At 32.7% G+C, this 21519-nt stretch overlaps 2 protein-coding genes across 3 annotated transcripts; one reads left to right on the top strand and one right to left on the bottom strand.

Annotated features, from left to right (window-relative positions):
• Positions 1-1381: 1381 nt before the first annotated feature.
• Positions 1382-8487, top strand: LOC7471562 (cyclin-A2-2). 2 transcript variants are annotated; one of them, XM_002309553.4, is made up of 12 exons: positions 1382-1544; positions 3171-3530; positions 3717-3999; positions 4265-4398; positions 4947-5039; positions 5772-5905; positions 6059-6134; positions 6871-6947; positions 7043-7076; positions 7169-7318; positions 7426-7560; positions 8024-8487. In XM_002309553.4, exons 2-12 carry the CDS (start codon positions 3231-3233, stop codon positions 8075-8077), a joined length of 1470 nt encoding a protein of 489 aa, XP_002309589.3. In that variant the 5' UTR covers positions 1382-1544; positions 3171-3230; the 3' UTR covers positions 8078-8487. The 2 variants fall into 2 exon arrangements, with proteins under 2 accessions (XP_002309589.3, XP_052310192.1); XM_052454232.1 differs by lacking the exon at positions 1382-1544 and having other exon boundaries at positions 3412-3530; positions 3680-3999.
• Positions 8488-8975: 488 nt separating this feature from the next.
• Positions 8976-13700, bottom strand: LOC18100676 (serine/threonine protein phosphatase 2A 57 kDa regulatory subunit B' kappa isoform). Its single transcript, XM_024604194.2, has 2 exons — positions 11985-13700; positions 8976-9606 (listed from the first exon to the last, which is right to left on the bottom strand). The coding sequence occupies exons 1-2, from the start codon at positions 13125-13127 to the stop codon at positions 9250-9252; spliced, it is 1500 nt and encodes a 499-aa protein (XP_024459962.2). The 5' UTR covers positions 13128-13700; the 3' UTR covers positions 8976-9249.
• Positions 13701-21519: the final 7819 nt, after the last annotated feature.

Below are 21519 nucleotides of genomic sequence, written 5' to 3'. Positions count from 1 at the left end.
AAAGGTAACAAGCTGTAATATTGAAATAAAAATATCGGTAAAACTAAAATACAGTCAAAGAAGCATTTTTTCGTGCGTATCTCGGACTGTGAAATAGATTTTCTCTTTAAAATTCATTAAGATAATTTTTTTTATTAGCATATTAAAACCATTAAAAAATTATTTTAATATTTTTTGAAAATATAATTTTTTAAAAAAATATTAAAAAATACATACAGGCATTCACAAACATGCCCGAAAAATAGGCTACTTGCAATGTACAATAATTTTGAAAAACACGATCTGATATTTTATTTTATTTTATTCATTTTGTTTTGAGAAAAATGTCATTCCACCACACCGTCCCATTTATGATTTAGGGCAATTCAAATCGTACAGAATATGACATTAAGTACTGAATTTAGTGTTTTTTTTTTTTTGTTGGAAAATAACTATCAATTAATAAAACGATATTAATCCTCATTAAGATTCAAAAGACCTCATGATTAGGTCTAAATCTTCTATTCCACATTCTCATCCACCCAGCCGTTTTTTTTATAAAAAAAAACAAAATTCAAGATTTGCCTTTTCCCTTGCATGCTATGATAATAGATGGTATTACAAGAATAATTTCTCTTTTTTGTATATATAAAAATAATTGTGTTTTTAATTTGAAAAAATATTAAATTTATATTTTTTAATATTTTATTATAATTTTAATGTGTTGATATCAAAAATATAAAATATAAAAATATTTATTTTAATATATTTTAAAGTGAAAAATTATTTTAAAAAACACCCTGCACCAAAATCTTAAATACCTATAAATTAATTTGGGGAATTATGCATTTATTTGGAGTTTAATGTCACTAAATTCAAAGTTAAAATAGAAAAAAATATTAATTTAGTAAAAACTGATTGATTTAGATATGTTTTTTAATAAGAATTTTTTTTTTAAAAAAAGTGACTGATTAAAATAATATTTTTTTTTAGATTAACATGGGTGTCCGGGCTAGCTTGCGCATACCACAACTAATCCCACGAGCTCTGAAGTTAACGACCATATAAACCTCCAGTGACTATTATATAAGCAACCAAGAACTTAAATTTAAAACCATAAAAAAAACAAATCTTTTAATTTCAAGTTTTTACCACCTCTAGACGACTACATGATAAAAAATACTTTTACTCTTACAAGTCAGTAGTTATCAAATTGGGATTCGTATCACGAAAATCACAAATGCACAGTGACATGGGAATTTGCTTTCGCCACCTAAAAAAAGTGATCTGGAAATAGCAAAAAGGAGTGGAAATAACAATTTGTTTGAGAAGTTTAAACTGTGACCCCGTCCCGCTCACGCAGCAGTTATCACTCTCTCCTAATTAATCATATCACCAAACAACACCGCACAAAACCTCACTCTCTCGCTCGCTCGCTCACTCTCTTTAAAACAAAAACCTTTCTCTCTCTCTCTCCCCCCCTCTCTCTTTTTCCTTCTTTCTTTTCCGAGAGAGCTCTCTAGAGACCATCACTTTTAGGTCTCCTTGGAGCTCCCAAGCACATGGTAGGCTCTCTCATCCTTCTCTCTCTCTGTTTCTTCTCTGTTTTTTTTTTCTTAAGCTCTACACACCACCAGTGATTGACACGTTGCTGTTGGATCGATAAGAGCTACATATTTTCTTTCTCCGAAACTACACGGCGTTTGGAGTTTGTCTCTGTAGATCTGTGAAGCATACTCTAATTTCAACCATTTTTGCGTTTTACTGCTTCGTTTCTCTAAAAACGACTCTGTTTTGAAATTTTCTGGATTTTTGAAACTCATTATTGTTTTTTCTTTGTGCGTTTGCGATTTTCTCGATTTTTGAGCGGCTTTGTTGAGAAATTTGTGCTTAGAAAAGATAATTTGAAGCGTTTGTGTTTTGTGTGTGTGTGTATATATATATATATATTGAGTTTTGAGGCATTTGATGCTGTAATGGATTAAGTTTTAATAGGATAAGAGTTTTTTTCTCACTTAATTTAGTTTTATTATCTGTCTTTTGTGTTGTCAATGCTAAGATCTTTTAATAAACAGTAGATCTTAGCTCAATATTTTGAAATGTGTCTGTTTAGTTACAGTGAAAATGTGTGAATAAGAAAATCTCTTATTTATTCGGTTTTTACAGCTACCTGATGGAGGTTAAAACCGTAGCAAATTTTTTTTGGCTTGTTTCTGTTCATAAGCTAATGGAAGGTAAGTTTAAGGACATTATGTTAAAACTTTTGAGCGAGGTTGAATTCACCTAGTCGATGGGCCATGGAGTAATGCTATTCGTGCCGAAATATTCAGTTGGTGTTACGGTTGTTGGTGCCTTGCAGGGCTGCCTGGTTGAATCCAAGCCGTCAGTGGTTGATATTATCCGGAGATGGATATTTCGGGACAAATAACATTAATCTTAATCTAAGTTGTGAGAATGAGTTCAAACTTATGGAGTTTTGATTGATTTTTTTATCCGAAAATTGGTGTAATGGTACGAAACATTTTGAAGCGTAATTGTGCAGATACGTAGATTTCTTTATGACTATCGTGTGAACTTTTGGAGAAAGAATTAAGGAAGAAGAGAGTACCGTAACTTGAAACGGATTTTTGGTTGAGTTTATATGCCTGAAATTAGATTTCTTTTGACAAGAACTTTTGTCAGCTTGAAATGAAACTATTTACAGGTTTTTCCATGAGGTTTGAAACAGTACTATTTCCTTTGGACAATGCACCTAAGCCTGGATATATAATCTCAAAATAAGCATGAATTTGTTCCACATTCGATGTCTTTGAAACATTTAACCATTTTGAGCTGAAAGTGCAATTCAAGTGGACTTGTTCCGTGAATACGAGCTTATACAAAGTTTTGCAAGTTTTTTCTTAATATCTCAGATCATAGTAGCGTTAACCTGTTTATATTTCATTCCTTTGATTGTTCTATGGTGTTGTCCTTGCTTTTTTGTGATCTTGAACCCTAGATTTTCGACAAAAAGATTTTATTACTGGCTATTAAATCCGGTGCCCTCTGCTATGATTACTTATGCTCAACTTAATATATGATCTTGCAGCATTATGGCCAAATTGTTGCTATGTTGATCAATGTGCTTTTATTTTTTACCTGCTTTTGGAATTTGCTTCTTATCTGACATCAAACTGGCATTGGAATTTCAGGTTCAATGAATAGCATTTCAGTTTGAAATCACGTATTGCGCTTCCACGAAGCAAGCGAAGATGAACAAAGAAAATGCAACTACTGCCAAACTTGAAGAGCCCGCTACTCGAATTACACGGGCACGTGCTAAAGCCTTGGGGGCTTCGGTAGGAATATATCCTGCCTCAAAACCCTCCTTCAAGCAGGAGCAGAGGCATCCTCTTAGAGCAAAGACCAAAAGAGCAGCATCAGATGAGAATAAATCTGCTTCGACCTCGATTGCTGGCTTTAAGCATAAGAGAAGGGCGGTGCTTAAAGATGCGAGCAACATCTTTTGTGAGAATTCTCATCAAAACTGCATCCATGCAACTAAACAATATGTATGCAATTCTCTTGCTTGTATCTCAGTCTTCAAAATTTGTAATTATAGCATAAATTTCTTTATTATATGACATTTGTGTAGGGAATTTACTTTCATCTGTAGTTATTCACTAGTTGCAATTTTTTTTTTTTTTTGAAACTCACTAAGTGAAAGACTATTCTCTGCTGACATGGCTGGTTCACAGACTAGTAAACTAGCTAGAAAATGTCCTCCGAAAACAAATGCAGAGGTGGCTGCTCGTATCTCTATGAAAATTTCACCGGTTCAGGAGGATGTAAAAGAAAAGTTAGCTGAAGAGCTGTCAAAAATAAGAATGGGAGAAGCACAAAATTTTACTTCACCAGCAAAGTTAGAGGTAAAACAAGATAGTTTGTGTCATGGCACAGGAGAAGGTGGTGTAGCAGATCCGATGCTTCTAATACCAGTTTCCACAAAATTTTCTGGAGTTGAAAGCCCTCTAAAGAAAGGTCAGTGTTGTATTATGATTTGGGTATAAGCATTGTCCTCAATCATCTACCAAAATAAAACCAACCAGTTATATGACATCATTTATGGTTTAATTAACCAAAAAGGGACTTTAGTTTCAATTCATTAATATGGAGTTGAATTTATTTTTAAGATGCAATTGTTGATGTCTAAAGGTGATTGAATAGCTTTTCTTTTTTGGGACATTGCTGTTATAATACTTAGTAGACTACCCATAGTTAAACATTTTTAGTTGAATTTGTGCAGAAGTAAACGAGATTTCAAAAAAACTGGATGCCTCAAGTGGTGCGAGCGTAGTGGATATTGATTTAAACATAAAAGACCCTCAGTTCTGCAGCTTGTATGCCCCTCATATATATAACAATATACGTGTGAAGGAGGTTTGTGCTGCAGTTGTTACCTCTAGAAGCATTTGAAATAATTTATCATGAACTTTTATATCCAGAAACTGCTATCTCACATCACAGATATTGTTGTTATTTGATCAATCTTAATGTGAAATTAAAGCTGTTCGTTCTATGGATGAAAACTATCATCCCTACTGAGTACAACTTGGCATAATTTGATATGGTAGGATTCTTGTGAAAGCTATTATCCAATGCCAGTGTTCTCTATTTTGGTATTAAGGCAACATGAAGGCTTTCGTTTTTTTAGAAGTACTTAGCAACAAACAACAGTTTCATTACTTGAGTTTTGAAATAAAGCTATTATCCAATGCCAGTGTTCTCTATTTTGGTATTAAGGCAACATGAAGGCTTTCATTTTTTTTAGAAGTACTTAGCAACTAACAACAGTTTCATTACTTGAGTTTTGAAATAAGAATTGAACTTTAGCTAGGGCTTAAGAAAGGAAGAAATAGTAACTTGCATGTTCCTCGGCTATCATCACCATATTTGGTGCTGACTTTTTAATATTTCTTGTACCCCAGCTTGACCTAAGACCTTCAGTTGATTACATGGAAAAGTTGCAGCGCGATATCAGTCCAGGAATGCGAGGAATTCTGATTGACTGGCTTGTGGAGGTTAGTATAGTCAGTTATATAGATTTAATAATAAGAGCTGTCGCAGGCATATGCTTTAAAATAGATGCAGCATATTTACTTTTTCAAAAGATAAGGAAAAGAAATGCCTCTGTTCATAGAAAGTGAAAATATACTAATTTCCAGTTTTTCTTCTCTACTAAAATGGATACTTTTTTAACTCTGTTAAATTGGAAGGTATCTTGTTAACTTTGATGGTCTCACTTTGCCTTGGAATTTTTCCTTTTAAATAATTGGAAGGTATCAAAACAAATTGGTTTGATGGTTCCTTTTCCTTTTCCACGTTTCCCATCTCTGTTCTTTTGGTTGTTTCCTAACTTGATGTTCTTTTTCCCAAGATAGAAAGTTTAAGACCAAAGACTACAAAGTTGATTAGGAGATATGGGCTTATTGTGGGAGAACACCTTAAATTTTATCTTTTAGGACTTCGATTCACTATGAACACCTCAAGTATTTTCTAGCTTCCATATTTTTATTGAATGCATGTTCGTTTGTTTTGTTGGACATAGAACTCCTAAATAATTATGAAAACTCGATTTGTTAGGATTTTAGACAGAGGCAAAATCTTGATCTTGAATTGACCAGAAGTTAAAACATTAGTATCCCGTTCACTTTATTTTTTAAGAACACCTCAATACTTGAGTGATATTTAGGTCCCTTTATTAGTATTAATGTTGAATGCGTATACTATTGATAATCTATGAGTTTTTTCAGGTTTCTGAAGAATATACGTTGGTTCCAGATACTCTTTACCTCACTGTCAATCTCATTGATCGATTCCTCTCACAGAACTATATTGAAAAACAAAGACTCCAACTGCTTGGTGTTACTTGCATGTTAATTGCCTCGTAAGTTTAATGTTCGCATGACATTTAGATAGAATACGCTGGTTTATGTATTAGAAACAGCTTGAATGCATTTCACAGTAAGAATTGCATGTCATGTGTATTTTCCCACTTTAGTCATTGATTCCATTATGCACTTTTCATTTATGATGGCAGTAAGTATGAAGAAATTATTCCGCCAAGAGTGGAAGGGTTTTGCTTCATCACTGACAATACTTACACAAGAGGAGAGGTATGCTCCTTGGAATCCAAACACCATTATGAATTGGGCTCCATATTTTTATGCTTCGTCATTCACTTCTCAATCTTATTAGTCCCGGCGACATATTAGTCAGCCTTGTCTCGGTATTCCCATGGCTGTGCACTTCAAATTATGCAAGTCTCACAGTTTAATGAATGGTATGGCTGAGAGGTAGTTCCCAAGAGCATCTTAGCATTTGAGCACCTAACTGGCTGACCTGATCCAAATAACTGGAGTTACAGTTATTTTATTCCTTACTATAACGTTATAAATTCTTTTAGAGAAAAAATCTTATTGGTGGCTGATTATAAACTACAGGATGGGGTCGATTGATTTCTTTACCTCAATCTTTTCATATTGTAGGAAAATTTTGTTTGCTTTTACTTCAAATCTTTGTCACTATGGAACTTCTCGATTCCAATTCTAAGAAAGATAAATTCCGCAAAAAGTCCCTGCGCTAGAGCTTTAGCGAGCCTTGCTCTTGCTGAAATCGTTACTCTTCATTCTCCCTGTCAATGATTTCTTCCAAAAGCATTTGCGGAAAATAAACTACCGTTATCCGAGGTCTTTCTGTCAGCCAATTTGCATCTCCATTCCAATTCTGGTGCCTTTACTTAGCATGCTGGTTTGTGATGCATTCTTAAAAACTATGCTTGATTCCTCCCTTGAAATAGAGTTTCAGTGGCGTGTGCTGATATACAAGGCTTCTAACACAATATTATGGCAGGTTCTGAAAATGGAGAGTCAGGTCCTGAATTTCTTGTACTTTCAGTTATCAGTTCCTACCACGAAAACATTCCTGAGGTGTAATATTGAACATCTTTTACCTATATGTTACCGGTATGATGTCATCAATAACAAATTTACTCATCCTGCTTATTCCATTTTTTATTTTTCAGGAGATTCATTCAAGCAGCACAAGCTTCTTGCAAGGTATTTTAAAATGTTGGCCATTGTACATTGCATATTTTCTTGGAATTTAACTAAACTTATCTACTCAGAGACCTGTAATTACTCTGATATAGGTTCCTTGTGTCGAACTGGTGTTCTTGGCAAATTATTTGGCAGAGTTGACTCTTGTTGAGTACAACTTCCTAAAGTTCTTACCTTCCCTCATAGCTGCATCCGCTGTTTTTCTTGCCCGATGGACACTCAATCAGTCAGATCATCCATGGGTCTGCCCTTTTCTGCCTCTTTGAGTTTGATTTGAGTATTTATTCTTTTTTATTTCCCGTTCATTAAAGGAATGGCTGAAGAGGATGCTTCTGTGTACTTTTTTCAGAACTCAACTCTTGAGCACTACACTAGATACACAGCATCAGAACTGAAAACTACAGTACTTTCTCTGGAAGATTTGCAGCTGAACACCAATGGTTGTTGCCTAAATGCTATACGCGACAAATATAGACAACAGAAGGTAAAACACATACTATCTGGAGGGGTTTGAGCTGATAGTATGTCCATGCTGTCTAATGCACATAAGAATGAATGCGTTGCTAGTCCTTTCAATTCCCAAGTAGTGTTTAGGCATGTTTTGAAATTATTTGAATCAAATCAACAAAGAGTTTTACTATTTTCAAAATATACAAGGCAGTTTCTGTGATTTTTCGTTTGTGTTTGGTAATGCAGTGTAGCGTGCTTTTGTAATAGTATTTTTTAATTGAAAATATTCAAAATAATGTTTTTTTAGAATTTTTTTTATTTCTGATATCAAAAATATCGAAAAGCATATAAAAAAAGTATCAATTTGATGTTTTTTCAAGCAAAAAACACTTAAAGCAAGTTGAACCGCATTACCAAACATAGCTGTATGCCTGCAAAATTTTGAGTTTCACATTTCCAGTTCGTGTCATTCTCACAATTGGTTATCATTGTGACAGTTCAAATCTGTAGCAACATTGACCTCAGTGCGACGAGTTTCATCGCTTTTCTGAAGACGAAGAAAAACTGGTCCTGCATTAACAAGCACAGCACTCTGATTCGACACTTTGAGGGTGATATCGATTCTAATCATAGAGTTTAATTCAATCAAAAGTTTGCATTTGTCTATCGTTGTTGTAAGATCTAATCTTGTTCTGGTGCTTCCAGTCCAAAGTCAGTTGTTGTAATCAGTGGTCGGTAGCATAACACACTCGATGAGGTAATTTATATGCCATGGGTGGAATAATTGCACAACTTCCTAGTCAATAGGAAGCTTTAACCGCACCTAGGTTATCCAATAGATTGCTAATTAGCAATGAGAAATGTAGTTATTTCAACTTATGTTGTATTTAAACCTTGTGAATCACAGAAAAAAAAAAACTAGAAAAAAAAAAAGGAAATAATAATTTTTCATATTGGAATATCTGTTTTGCACTATGATTATTTTTTGATCAAAAAAATAAAAATCAAGCTCTGGACTACTATGGTCTTGTATTTGCTTATATTGAATGATTACAATGTGAACTTTCTTGACCCTCTATGTTATGAAGAAATTTAAGCTTTGAACCGTGAAGACGTCCTGTGAACACCGACGATGTTCTTCGACCATGGCAACGAGGTGGGAGGCAACAGAGGCCCAGTGGTTTTTTTAGTGCAAGGCAAGTAATGCAAAGAGGCTTGAAAATGGTGCCCCCGCAGTAAAACAAGTGTTTGTTTCTGTGATCTAACTTATTTTTACTATTCAAATTGTTTTTTAAAAATGTATGTATAATATACATGCTTATGTTAAAAAAAAAAAAATTATTTTTCTTGGAAAATTCAGTTATTCAATGTATCAGAAGGTTTTTTCTTTTCTTTTTGTGGTGAGCACTGAGCAGAATGAGATGGTGGAGTAAATTAGGTGACGGAAAATTGTATAAACCACTGCATGGTCATTCCTTCATAACCTTTACCAAGGAAGCGATGATTAATATTCCATACAGTAGAAAGATAGAATACAGGATCAACACAAGTTACAATAACTGGCTGTCACAGGACTATCCAAAAAAGAATCCTACAACCCAAACTACTAGAACAACAACTTCCATACATTTTCTTTTCGTGGCTTTCCAACCACACCACCATCAATGGAGGAAACGAAAAGAACAGTAGCCCAGGATAACTAACACCAGTCTAAATATGGCACTTAACAGGTCATTGAGGTTGCCAGAGGAGTAACCAAAACGGCTGTGTTTCCGGTCATTGGCTTGAGACTGGCTGCATACTCCAGCCGCTGCCATGCTTCCTTCCGCTGCTCAGCCAATAAGCTCAGCTTTTCTTCATCCTCCTTCAATTGATCAAGGCAGGCCAAGTACAATGCGTCATCCATCTCGGAGAACATTTTTCTGATGTTTAGAGTTAGATTGAGCACTCCTGGGTTCCAGTGGTTATGAGCATTCTTCTCTAACGCTGGAAATATGATGGGCAGAATCACAAGCCTGTTGTGAGCAATCAAGTTGATGATTTGGTCATTGTTCCATAAGAAGAGGGCTCTTTCAGCCACCTGAAACAAAACAAATGGTGAAGATAAAACCAGGAATTTATCTCCGCGCAGCAAATGATCATCATAACTCAAGAAGTTGTATCCATGGCTCAAAGTTAGGTGCAAGATGGCAAAGTTGAGGAGCCATTATAGGACAATCCCATGACACGTCATAAACACTGAAATAAACCGACATTATAAAGAGTCCAAGTGAGGAGGGTTTCGAGGGGATCAACAAGAAGCATGGCAATAATCAAAGCTATGTTCTGCTTTCGAAAAAAGGGAGAGCTCAACTAAAAATTTTGTATTCCATTGCAAATGTTCGATGAGGCCACTCAGCAGTCAGAAACAATCAAGGTGAGACGGCTAAAAAAAAAAGTTCTCTGGCCTCCAGCAAAACAAACTAAATCCTCGGAACTGGGTATTTCCACTTCTGAAGCACATTCCCCAACCAAAGTACATAGCTTAGCTTTAGACCCAATACACTGGCTAATGAACAAGGATAGGAAAAGGAGGAATTTCCATCTTAGAAATTTGAAGATAACAAATGAGCCCCTGTACCCCTTCCTGACCTTAGACAAAAAAACTTCACGCAAAATAGCTGGATTCTCTCGCCCATTCAATTATACCTTAATTATACCTTTAACAACGCTAGAAAAAATCCTCCCAGGTGAAGACATAAAATTCTATTGGAAGAGGCTGCATGTTTGTAATTTTGCTCTAAATTAAGTCTGAGTGAAAAAATTAAAGTATCAAAGCAGCCACTACCAGTCTTATGATGCCTATTAATTTATACATGACTGATCAAAGTAAACAGAGGACGGGCTGCTAAAACCAAAAAGAAAAGGTCCATTGTTATGGAATGCGGAGGAGATATTGCTCTTGAAACACTTATGCTTGGTTTGGGGGAGTTCAAAGAAGATTTGGGGAACCAAAACATGAAGGAAAATGGCTGTCCTTATCTTCAGGGTGAGAGGAATGAAAAGAGAAAAAGCTACTTTCCTTTGTTGAAATGAGGAGAAAGGAGGGAAGGTAAATGCTGGGATTAAATTTACTATAGCATCCTTTACTTTTCATGTGATCAAAGTATTGTACTTAGAATCAAGAGTAAATTTGTCAATTTAATTCTTTGAACAAAATTTTCCACTCATCCTCTCCCTAAATGGGGGGAGAGTGGGTTTTATGGGCCCAAAGGGAAAGTTTTCTCCCCGTTTAACTGTCTCCATTTTCTTCCATCTCCCAAACAAAGGAGTGAGACGTTCTTCCTTCCCCGTTCTTTTACTCTCAAAACCCAAAAAAAAAATGAGAGGAAGAAAAGTACACAGGAAAGGTATATTCGCTTGTCTGGAAAGGAGAAAGAAAATAGAGGCATGTGATTATGAGGAGAAATTACCTCATGGCCCACGAAACACGTTTTCTCCAAAAGAGAGAAAGTGAAAGGAAATTTTTTTATTGAAAAGTAAATTACTTGTTCAACATTGACTAAAAATTGCTAGTGAGTATTTTCACCTTATTTATTTGGTTTCCAAACAAGGAAAAGTTACTTTCTTTCCATTATCTTTCCCTCTTATTTTCACTTCATACAAACAAGAGAAAGAAAATACATTTTTTTTCCTTTTGCTTTGTATCTACTCACTTTCTATCCTACCCTGATTCACTCCTGTACATGGCATTAGAAACTCAAATTGAGTCCAAAGCTTGCATTTCAAGAAAATTTCTATTCACAAGGCATTCAAACAAGATGCAGGGTATGTAATTTCTTATGAACTGAATGACATTGAAGCCCAAAAGGGAAGATTGAGTTAGCATTGCATTTGTTTATAATAGCACTCCACTTTTAATAGGGGGGATGGTAAGAAATGGAGAGTGAGAAGGAGAGTGCTATTGTAAACAGGAGTACTAACATCATCACTCTGAAGTACTGCCTCATCTCCCTAAAGAGCCCCGAGAAGCCCTGGGACGTGGAAAGTTTATGGTCATTCTACTGTCATGCTGACCACAAACCCAATTCTAAAAATTCCAAAACTAAGATTTACTCAAATAAAACTTGGTGCCATATCAAACACAAAATGAATTAGTATCTGAACTTGGTGCTGTATCCATAGGGTTCCTAACACTCATAGAACATGATAAAGTGAAAATTACATTCAGCATCTCGTGGTCAAAGCTCCTAAGCTAGCATAACAAATCATGCATGCATACATTATGACATCAACCCAGAAAAATCACAGATAGTAATCAATGCCAGATCAGGAGACATCTCCTGAAGCATAGCATTAGTCCACACTTCAAGAGTTCATTTCAGTTTTAACAGATTATGACATTTTAAAGCATTATATCACAAGAAAAAGAACCAGCAAACCATACTAAACCTCAAGGGCAGGGCAAATGGTAAGTACCTGGAAGTGGAAACTATTAATGCAGCATCCAATCCGCCAGAACAATGGAACCATGACCTTTTGGAACTCCACCATGCTAATTGCTTCCAGAATCTCTTCCAACTCGCCCAGGAACATTACCTCCTTCTGGCTATTAGTTATTGGCCAGTATTTCAGTATCCCCTTTATTACCACACTGGCCAACCTGGGCTCCTTCTCAATAAATTGTAACACGCAATACGACAACTGCTGAAAGTAAACCCCCACAGACTTCGGCTTATGCAGAGGAATCAAGACCCTCCACAAGAAAATCTTGTGCTCCTCTTTCAAGGGCAAGGCAAACCCGCTAATTATACTCCCAAAAATCTCCAACAACTCCGCAATCCCATTATGCTTCTCGGTCTCAAACACAAACCGATAAAATATATTGCTCAGAGACTTTCGAATAAAAGGCCTGTGCACCATGAACTTCCCATAAGACCTATGCAATATAGTCTTTAAACAATCCCTTTCTCTCGGATCCTCCGTGTCAAACAAATCAAGCAGTCTCAATATAAACGAATGGTCTATGTACTTCTTTGCAACTTTAGCATCTAAGCAAGTGGAATTGATAAATCTAAGCAACAAATCATACACAATTTGCAAGTGTGGCCATGCAGGATCGAACATTGGGTCATCGTTATCATCATTCTCGCCAACACTACTCAAATTGGACCTATAATACGGCGGAAACACCCTAAACAAATTAACAGCACACATTCTACACATAGCTAAAATGGCAGGTTCACTAAATCTCATAGACCCAGAAGCCACAAAATCAACTAGTTCAAGTAAAGTTTGCCTCTTCACATCCTTTTCAAGCGTGTTCTTACTTGGGTCGCTGAAATCAAAAGTTACACAGCAAAGGCTTACTTTGCTCACAAAGAGATTCATCTTCTCTGCATTAGGCACATCTTTGAAGGGCACAAGTGGCTCAATCCCAGCAACCACACTAGCTGGAAACACAACAGAAGAAGTTCTTTTCGGACCACTGGATGATTTCCCCAAACCTGCAGTTGAGCCATTGGATCTCTGCTGAGTTAATGGCGATTCAAGCCGAGTAGACTCAGCTGAGTCAGTTTTTGAAGATTTTTTCGGGAGCTTACTTAAGATTTGCCTCAACATTATAAAAAGAAACTTTAAGCCACGCAACACAAAATCCTAACAAATTCGCTACCACAGCACAGCCATTGAAGGGTATGTTTTGTAAATAAGTAGATTTACAAAGAAAGGCTAGTATTTCCGCTAGATTTTGGTCATGGATCAAAAGGGTTTTGAGAGAATGTGAGTAGATCCATTTCTAAAGCTTTGAGGGTTGTTATCAAGAGGTGAAAAGTTTGAAACTTTAAGGTATATTTTTGGTGAAAGGTCAGATCTTGGCAAATAAAAACAAAACTGGGTTTTTGAGTAAATCAAAGAATGATCGCATTCATTGATGATTTACCTCATTTTTAGAGAGATTCATGTAACGATGATAGCTGCAGACATGAAATGTGAGGTTTTAGTGGAGAGAGAGATCTAAAGGAAGGAAGTGCCTTGTGTTGGTTGATGATGTTAATGTCTGGTCTTTTTTCTCTTTTCGAGAGTGAAAGCAAAATAAACAACAGGCAGTGCAATGGTTTTCAATTATTTTGGTGGAGAGTTCGTTTCCTTTCTCCTTTTTTTAAAAAAAGAATTCTCGGTTGATGAGAAAATTACGGCATTTTCTCGGAAAATGGAAGTACTTTAAAGAAATTTAATAATTGGATCTGGATAGATTTTTCCACAAGATGGAGGTGTACGTGTGATTTTTGGACCGTTTGATTCCCTGGATTTATTTAGGATATTTGATTTGATTTTTGTTTCTGTCCATGAGCCAGATTATTTATGTTTTTTAAAAAAGAAATTATTTTAAATTATTTTTATATTTTCAAATCATTTTAATATATTAATATCAAAAATAAATTTTAAAAAAATAAAAAATATATATTTTAATATATCTAAATAAAAATTACTTTAAAAAACACCTCAATCAAAAATATCAAACATCTTGTAAAGTGTATGCTGCTAGCACCATTTTTGTCCGAGAAGGACAAGGTTCTTGAGAATTCAGCCATGGTTCATACGGTGACGTCTTGTGGAAAAATCATAAGATTCAATGGCTGTAATGAGATTCATTTGTGATCTGAAGCAGTTTAACTGCCCAGCTTGTCCACATCTACACCTTAAGATTCCATAATTTAAGTATACAAAAATTAATTGAGAATATATTAATTGTTAAGAGTTATTATTATTATTATATATATATATATAATAAAATTGAGATTAAATAGTGATTTTAAAGACACAGTTATAGTTGTCTGTCTTGCAATTAAAGGCTTCATCATTGTGTCGACAAATCAACTTGATTCTATTATTATTTTTATCCTAAATAATATAATTGATTTTTAATCAGTCAAGTTTAAATCAGATAATCAGATTACAAATTAACATGTTAAGTTGTTTATAGGATCAATCTAAACGGTGTAAAAAATATTCAAAATTAGTCAATTTCTACATTAAAAATCATTATGGATAATCTTGAAATATAAAAATATCTTAATCATTAATATTTTTTTTTAATTTTTTAACCCCGTTTGAGAGTGCGATACAATTAGAGATTTGCAAAATTTTAATTTTTTTATTTAAGATTATTTTTTTATATTTTAAAATTATTTTGATATGTTGATGTTATAAATAATTTTTTTAAAAAATAATATTATTTTAATACAATTTTTTAATAAATACTATTTTAAAAAATAATTCTTACCAGATTTTTAAACATCTTCAAACTCACATCTAGATATAGGCATGCAGGGTCCTATGCAAATTTGCTACAAGATAATTATCCTCTGTTAAAAAAAAAAAATGGACTGAGGGGATGCTTTTTTTTTTTTTTATTGATAACCCGGGGTGTCCGGGTCAGCTTGCACGCACCACGACTATTTCTCGGGTCTATTGAACATCCTGCAAGCCCAGCAGACAGGTAAGGCACCACGGGGGTGACAGGCATGCACATAGAGGGTCGAACTCAGAACGGGGACAAGGCAAGCCTCACCTGTTGATCACTGAGCTAGACCCTCAAGTACAGACTGAGAGGGGATGCTTTTGCTCCCATGGTTCATTGATTCCGCCCACTATAAAATTATGTTTAAGAAAAAACCTTAAAATCACCATGAAATTGACATCAAAATTATGTTGATGGTTTGAATTGATATTATTTTCGTTCAAGATGGGAGTCAATAAGGTCGTTTTGTACAGACATACACTTAAACGGTGTTGACTAATGCAGTTTAACTTATTTTTTAAAATATTTTTCAAATTATTTTTGTTTTAAAAAAATGTTAAATTAATTTTTTTGGTTGTTTTTTTTATGGTTTTGATATGTTAATATTAATAATAAAAAAATATATGTATCTTGAATTAAAAAATATTTTTAAAATACATCATTTAACGCATTACCAAACATAAATTAAATGCTTAGCTATCAATTATCTCCCGACAATTTCTCATTCTATCAATTAGAAGTTTTAGTGTTTCCATGTAGTACTTGTTTGTACTTTATAACACATTGCAGAGTATTTTTATAAATATATTTTTAATTTAGAATATATTAAAATAATATTTTTTTATTATTTTTTATATCACCATAACAAAATCATTAAAAAACATATAAAAAATATTAATTTGATATTTTTTAAGGTAAAATATATTTTAAAAAGCAAGTTAAACCAATTAATATGAATAATTTGATTTTCAATGCTGAAATCTCTAGCTATTTCTCAAATTAACAACAATCCACGTTACTTTTCCCATTAATCTTAGGATCATTGTAAGAAACTCACATCCATTTATTTTGATTTCAGAGCATGTTTACGAAATGGGACATGAAGCAGAGTGATCCATGAAAGGACATGGATCCTGAGGGAATACTTCGGCTCATCAATTTCAGAGCCTATTGATTCTAACCACTATAATTATTATTTTTTTTATAAAAAAAAAAAGAGCGACTGTAAAAAAGATTAAGTCAGGTTAGCCGGTAAATTCATGAATAGTTTATTTATTCGGATTTATTCGATTGTTTTTTATAAAAAAAATTAATATTATTTTGAATAATTTTGTATATAAAAAACACTTGAAATGTCATTAATTTTTATGTAATTAAAAAATATTGATGAATTCTCACGTGAATGTTGATAAGATTATTCGGATCACATATTAACTTTTAGGTTACTTGAATTTAACCAGATTAACTCTTTAAATAATTTAAAATAAATGCGATCTTAATATAACATTAAATCAAGTACCAAGCTAAACATTGAATGTCATGTTTATTTTTGCGATACAATCGTGCTTTTAAGATTTGTTTTTTACTTTAAGATACTATTTTTATTTTTTTTATTGTTTTAATATGCTAATATTAAAAATAAAATTTTTAAAAATATATTATTTTAATATATTTTAAAATAAAAAAATAACATATACCACAATCCCTCATAATTGTGCTAAAATACAAGTACATTATTGATGATATTTCATGTCAACTATGCGTGAAGGAAGCATGAATTCCATGCCATGACATGAACACGAAAAAAAAAAAAAACGAGTGTATTGAAATTCAAAATTGGTGAGTGGGCCTAAAAAGCAACAAAAGGAAAAGATTAAGGATAAAAGTGTAAAGTTGCGCAACATATGTCCAAATATTACCGCGTCAAGAAGGAATCAACGGCAAGGGACGATGATGACATGGCGCGGTGTTGAATACCTGGCTCTAAGTACTTGACACGCAGCACCGGAGAGAAACCCTGTCCGGTGATAGCAAGTAGCATAAAAAATTGATACTTATTCGACAAAAACATGTGAAATATTAATAAGGTAGTAATTATAAGATACGGCACGTAAAGGGACAAAGTAACTTTCACACCTTATAGTTACACAAATGTTTCAATTTGATCCTTTGAACTTGAGAGTATCTCGGTACCATCCTGAACATTGCCTTATCAATCATGAATTCATTGTTACAATTTATATAATAATAATTTTAATTTTTCTATTGAACGATGGATACCGTATTAGTCAATAAAAAAAATCTAATAAAAGATATTTATATATTTTATATTTTTTTATATTTTATATTAAATTTTCTTGCTTTTAGATATATATATATATATATATATATATATATATATATTTGTTTTTTGTTTTTTAGTTTAACGTGCATGTTCGGACCAGCTTTTAGATATATTTTTTTTTTAGTTTAACGTGGGTGTCCGGGTCAGCTTGCGCGCACCTCGACTAATCCCACGGGCCCTGAAGTTAACGACCATGTAAGCCTCCAGTGGCTATCATATAAGCAACCACAGGGCTCGAACCTGAGACCACAGAGGGAGCAAACCTCTTGGTCCCGAGCTCTTATCATTAGGTCACCATGTAAATGGTTAGCTTTTAGATATTTTTTTTATTTTTTTTTTTTATTATTATTTTTTTTTTATTATTATTTTTTTTTTTAGATATTTAGTTTAATTGGTAGGTGAGTATGCTCTCGATGTTACTATACAAGGTTGAAATCCTACGAAAAACCACGCGTAAATTATCTTCTTGAAAATATACAAATCTTGACGTGAACAACTTGCATAATAGACAGCTAAATAAATTTAGTTTGGTATGCTGAAATTATCCTAAAAATGGTCATATCCAGAATAAGTCGTGTTCAATTTTCTTGTCTCCATTTGAAACGCGCGCAAGCTCTATTTACATGATACAACAATGACTGTCCTTAATTTAACTATAAGCTAAAAGATTACGATGTTATTCTTCTTCACAAAGCATTGTTTATTAAAATAATAATTTTTTTATTTTATTTTTCTTCAATTAATTTTTTATTTTAATTTTATCTTTTAATAATAGATTTTTTTTCTATTTAGTTATCACACTCTCATGACACATATTCTAAGTTTTACGGATTAACCTAGTTTGGCTGGTTAATCCGGTTGACTCAGTTTTTTTTTTTCTTAATTGTTTGTTTTTCAAATTCACCCTTTAATATTCATTTGAATAAGAATTAAACTTCATGATTTGTTTTATTGACTTTTCATTAAGTTATCCTAATTTCATTAACTACAAACTAAAACAAGGAGAGAGTTGTATTGTACTCCTTCTCGCGAAGCACTGTTAATTGAAATAGTGCTTTGCTTTGTTTTTTTTTTGTTTTGTTTTTTTTAATCAATGTTGTTTTGTTTAATTTTATCATTTAATATTATATTTTTTTCTATTTAGTTACCACACTTTCATGACACGAATCTTAAGTTTGACGGGTTAACTCGGTTGATTCTGATTTTTTTTTTAATTTTGTTATTTAATATTGATTTGACCGAGAATTAAACTTCATTATTTGTTTTGTTTACTTTTCATTAAGTTATCTTGTTCTCATGACCCGAGAATAGTGCTTAATAGGTCAACCTAAGTCGACTCAAGTTTTTTTTTTGTCTTTTATTTAAGTGATTTATTTTTTTAATTTTATCATTTAATATTAGGTTAGTTGAGAATTGAGCTTCATAATCCGTTTTGATATGCTTTTTATGAGAATATCTCGGTCTCACAATTAAGGTCATGAGTTTTGTAATTTTAACCCTGGTTAAATTAGATCGTTTTTTTTATCTTCTTTCCAAGAGGTTGTATCGGTCTCATGACCTGAGTCACGGGTCCTTCAACATTGGATTTGCTTTTTATTGGGTTGTCCTCGTCTCATGACCCAGGTCATGGGTTTGGCAGGTCAACCCAACTAACTCATTTTTTCTCTTTTTTTTTGTTAGTTTACTTTTTTTCTCTTCAATCTCATCAATTAATACGGTGTTTGATTGAGAATCAGGTTTCATGGTTTTATTCAGATTGTTTTTTCATTATGTTATTCTAGTCTCATAACCCGGGAATAGTGCTTAATGGTTAACTCGCTTTATAATTTGTTTTGACTTTCTCTCTGTGGAGTTATCTCGGGCTCAAGACTGGAGTCGCAGATTTGACAGGTTAACCTGGGTTAAATCATGTTATTTTTTTATAAGGTTATGTTAGTTTGATAACCCAAATTATAAGTTTGGTGGATTGACTCATGTTGTTTTTTGTACTTTTTTAATTGATTGCTTTTTTAATATCATTATTCAATATTAGACTGGTTGGGGATTAAAATTCATAATTGTTTTCGATTTGCTTTTCATGGGGTTATCTCGGTCTTGTGACCTGAGTTACAAGTTTAACATGTTAACTCAAGTTGTTTTTTTAGGTCATTTTTTAATTGATTTTTTTTTAATTTCATTATTCAATATTGGGTTAATTAGAAATTAGACTTCATAATTTATTTTGATTTGCTTTCTTTAGGGTTATTATGGTCTCATAATTCAGGTAAAAAATTTGACACGTTAACCCATGTTGTCCTAGGTCAATTCAACATGTTGTTATTTTAATATTAAAAAAATATATCATCTTAAAATTTTATCTAATCAAATATTGTTTTTCACAGGTTGTATGATTTGTTTTTAGATTAACAAAGTCAATCGGGTTATATCGGGTAAATCCTCACACAATTTATTTTTTTCCCCACTACAAAAAAAAATAGCAACATTTAAGTAATTTTTTGATATTCAAGAAAAAATTAATTTGACCAACAGCGTAACGCGAGTCAATCATCTAGTCTTTACTAAGAGTCTTCTCATGTTTAATTGATATAAATCAATACTTCGATGTTATATATATATAAAAAAACAAATAAAACAAACAAGTCACAAACTATTAAAATAACTTTTAGATATATACATCCAGAACTCAACAACTTATAACTTGCTTACAGCGATTCATCACACATCACAATTCAAAATACCAATGAGATATAACATCAGTTATTATTATAAGTAAATCTAAAAAATACATGAGTAAAATATCGTAACAATCCATGATGTTTTGCACACTTTGTCTTTTTCAAAACAAATCCAAAACCTTACCATATATTAAGGTATTTTGGTTTTTTCACATGGATCTATTGGTTATTATAGTATTCATGGGGTGAATAGGTCTTTTCCTGTTTTTTACGCATATTAAAATGATTTTATTATCTTTTTAATCATTTTTTAAAAATATTGATACTAAGACTTCCTTTTCTTTTTGTATTTTTAACCTTTTTATTAACGATAAAATAACTAAATTACTCATAAAAATTGATATTTTCACAATATTTTTTATGATATAATCAAGTAAGTGGATAAGATTAATGGAGATTTTAGTTTTTTACACACAATAAAATTATTTAATTGCCCTTGGTCTAGAAAAAGTAAAAATTATTTGCAAGGGTTTTTTCATCTTTTACCCCTTCCTTTTTTGTTATACCTAGGATAATTAAGGGGTGATTTGATCTTTTTGTATATATAAAATATTAACAAAAAAAAGATGGTTGGTGCATGCCATGCCCGCTTCAGCCAGTGAACGTTGCTGACGCCATTCAAGTGGCGCGTACGATAGCATCCGATGATCAAATACTGTTTTTCGCAATGACATTGAAAGCGTGCTAACAATTTTTTCCCTTGATTTTGTCCCTGTCATTTAGTCTTTATTTTTTTGATTTTTTAACCCTTTTACTAATTAAATTTTGTTTTTAATTTTTATTCCTCATCATTTGATTTTTAATTTATTTTCATGTTAAATGCGGTCCTCGTTATTTTTATTGTTTTTTATGCTTTTTATTGTGTTTTTTTCAATTTCACCACTTAATATTTTTTTTGTTGAGATTTTTTATTTGTTTTTTATTGTCTTCTATGGGCAAGTCCCAACCCCATGGCTAAGATCACAGGTTTCAAATACCAACACATGTTTACTTTGATCGTTTTTAGATTCTTTTATAAAATTGATTTATTTTTAATTTTTTTCTTCAACACTTGTCTTTTTTTAACTGGTCCCTATGCTTTTTTTCTTCACTTTCCTTCACCTGGGGTTATCCCAATTCTATGCTAATAAGTTAAATCAGGTTGATTTAAATATCTTTTTCCATTATAAAAATAAATATACAGGTTTTTCCAACACGTTATTAGATATAAAAAATTATTAATCAGAAACTGAAATGTTTATACACACATCTAATTAAATAAATTAATATTTAATAAAATATAACTAAAATTAAAATATTTAATCTTGTAATATATACTGTATTGAATTGTATCTAGTATTGAACAAGAACATGTATTTTATTGAGGATAATAAATAAAGTTCCTGTTACGATGGATGTGATACTCTAATATTGACAAATGAAGGGACGGGAACTTGAAATCTCACATGCTTTAGGGCATCGTTAAGCTGCTAACAGGGTGGTTGAAATTGAAATATTTTTCAAACTATAGAGGTCAAAATGAAACATTTAATAAACTATAAGGGCAAAATAAATACTTTACTCACGACGAAGTCCCCCATTGATTCATGGAATATCTCTTCAAAAGAAAAGAAAGGAACAAAAAGAAGAAAT

The sequence above is a fragment of the Populus trichocarpa genome, chromosome 6, assembly GCF_000002775.5.
Source record: "Populus trichocarpa isolate Nisqually-1 chromosome 6, P.trichocarpa_v4.1, whole genome shotgun sequence".
Taxonomy (NCBI): Eukaryota; Viridiplantae; Streptophyta; class Magnoliopsida; order Malpighiales; family Salicaceae; genus Populus; species Populus trichocarpa.
Note: the sequence above shows the minus strand (reverse complement) of the source record. Positions and strands in the feature narration are given on the sequence as shown.

Bases quoted from the DNA above. Each gene is read 5' to 3' on its own strand.
- LOC18100676 (XM_024604194.2), bottom strand. From the start codon at position 13,127: ATGTTGAGGCAAATCTTAAGTAAGCTCCCGAAAAAATCTTCAAAAACT. The intron at 9,607-11,984 runs GTACTTACCATT...GTTTTGTTTCAG, and splicing joins TTAATAGTTTCCACTTCCAG to GTGGCTGAAAGAGCCCTCTT.
- LOC7471562 (XM_002309553.4), top strand. From the start codon at position 3,231: ATGAACAAAGAAAATGCAACTACTGCCAAACTTGAAGAGCCCGCTACT. The intron at 5,906-6,058 runs GTAAGTTTAATG...TTATGATGGCAG, and splicing joins ACTTGCATGTTAATTGCCTC to TAAGTATGAAGAAATTATTC. The intron at 6,135-6,870 runs GTATGCTCCTTG...ATATTATGGCAG, and splicing joins ATACTTACACAAGAGGAGAG to GTTCTGAAAATGGAGAGTCA.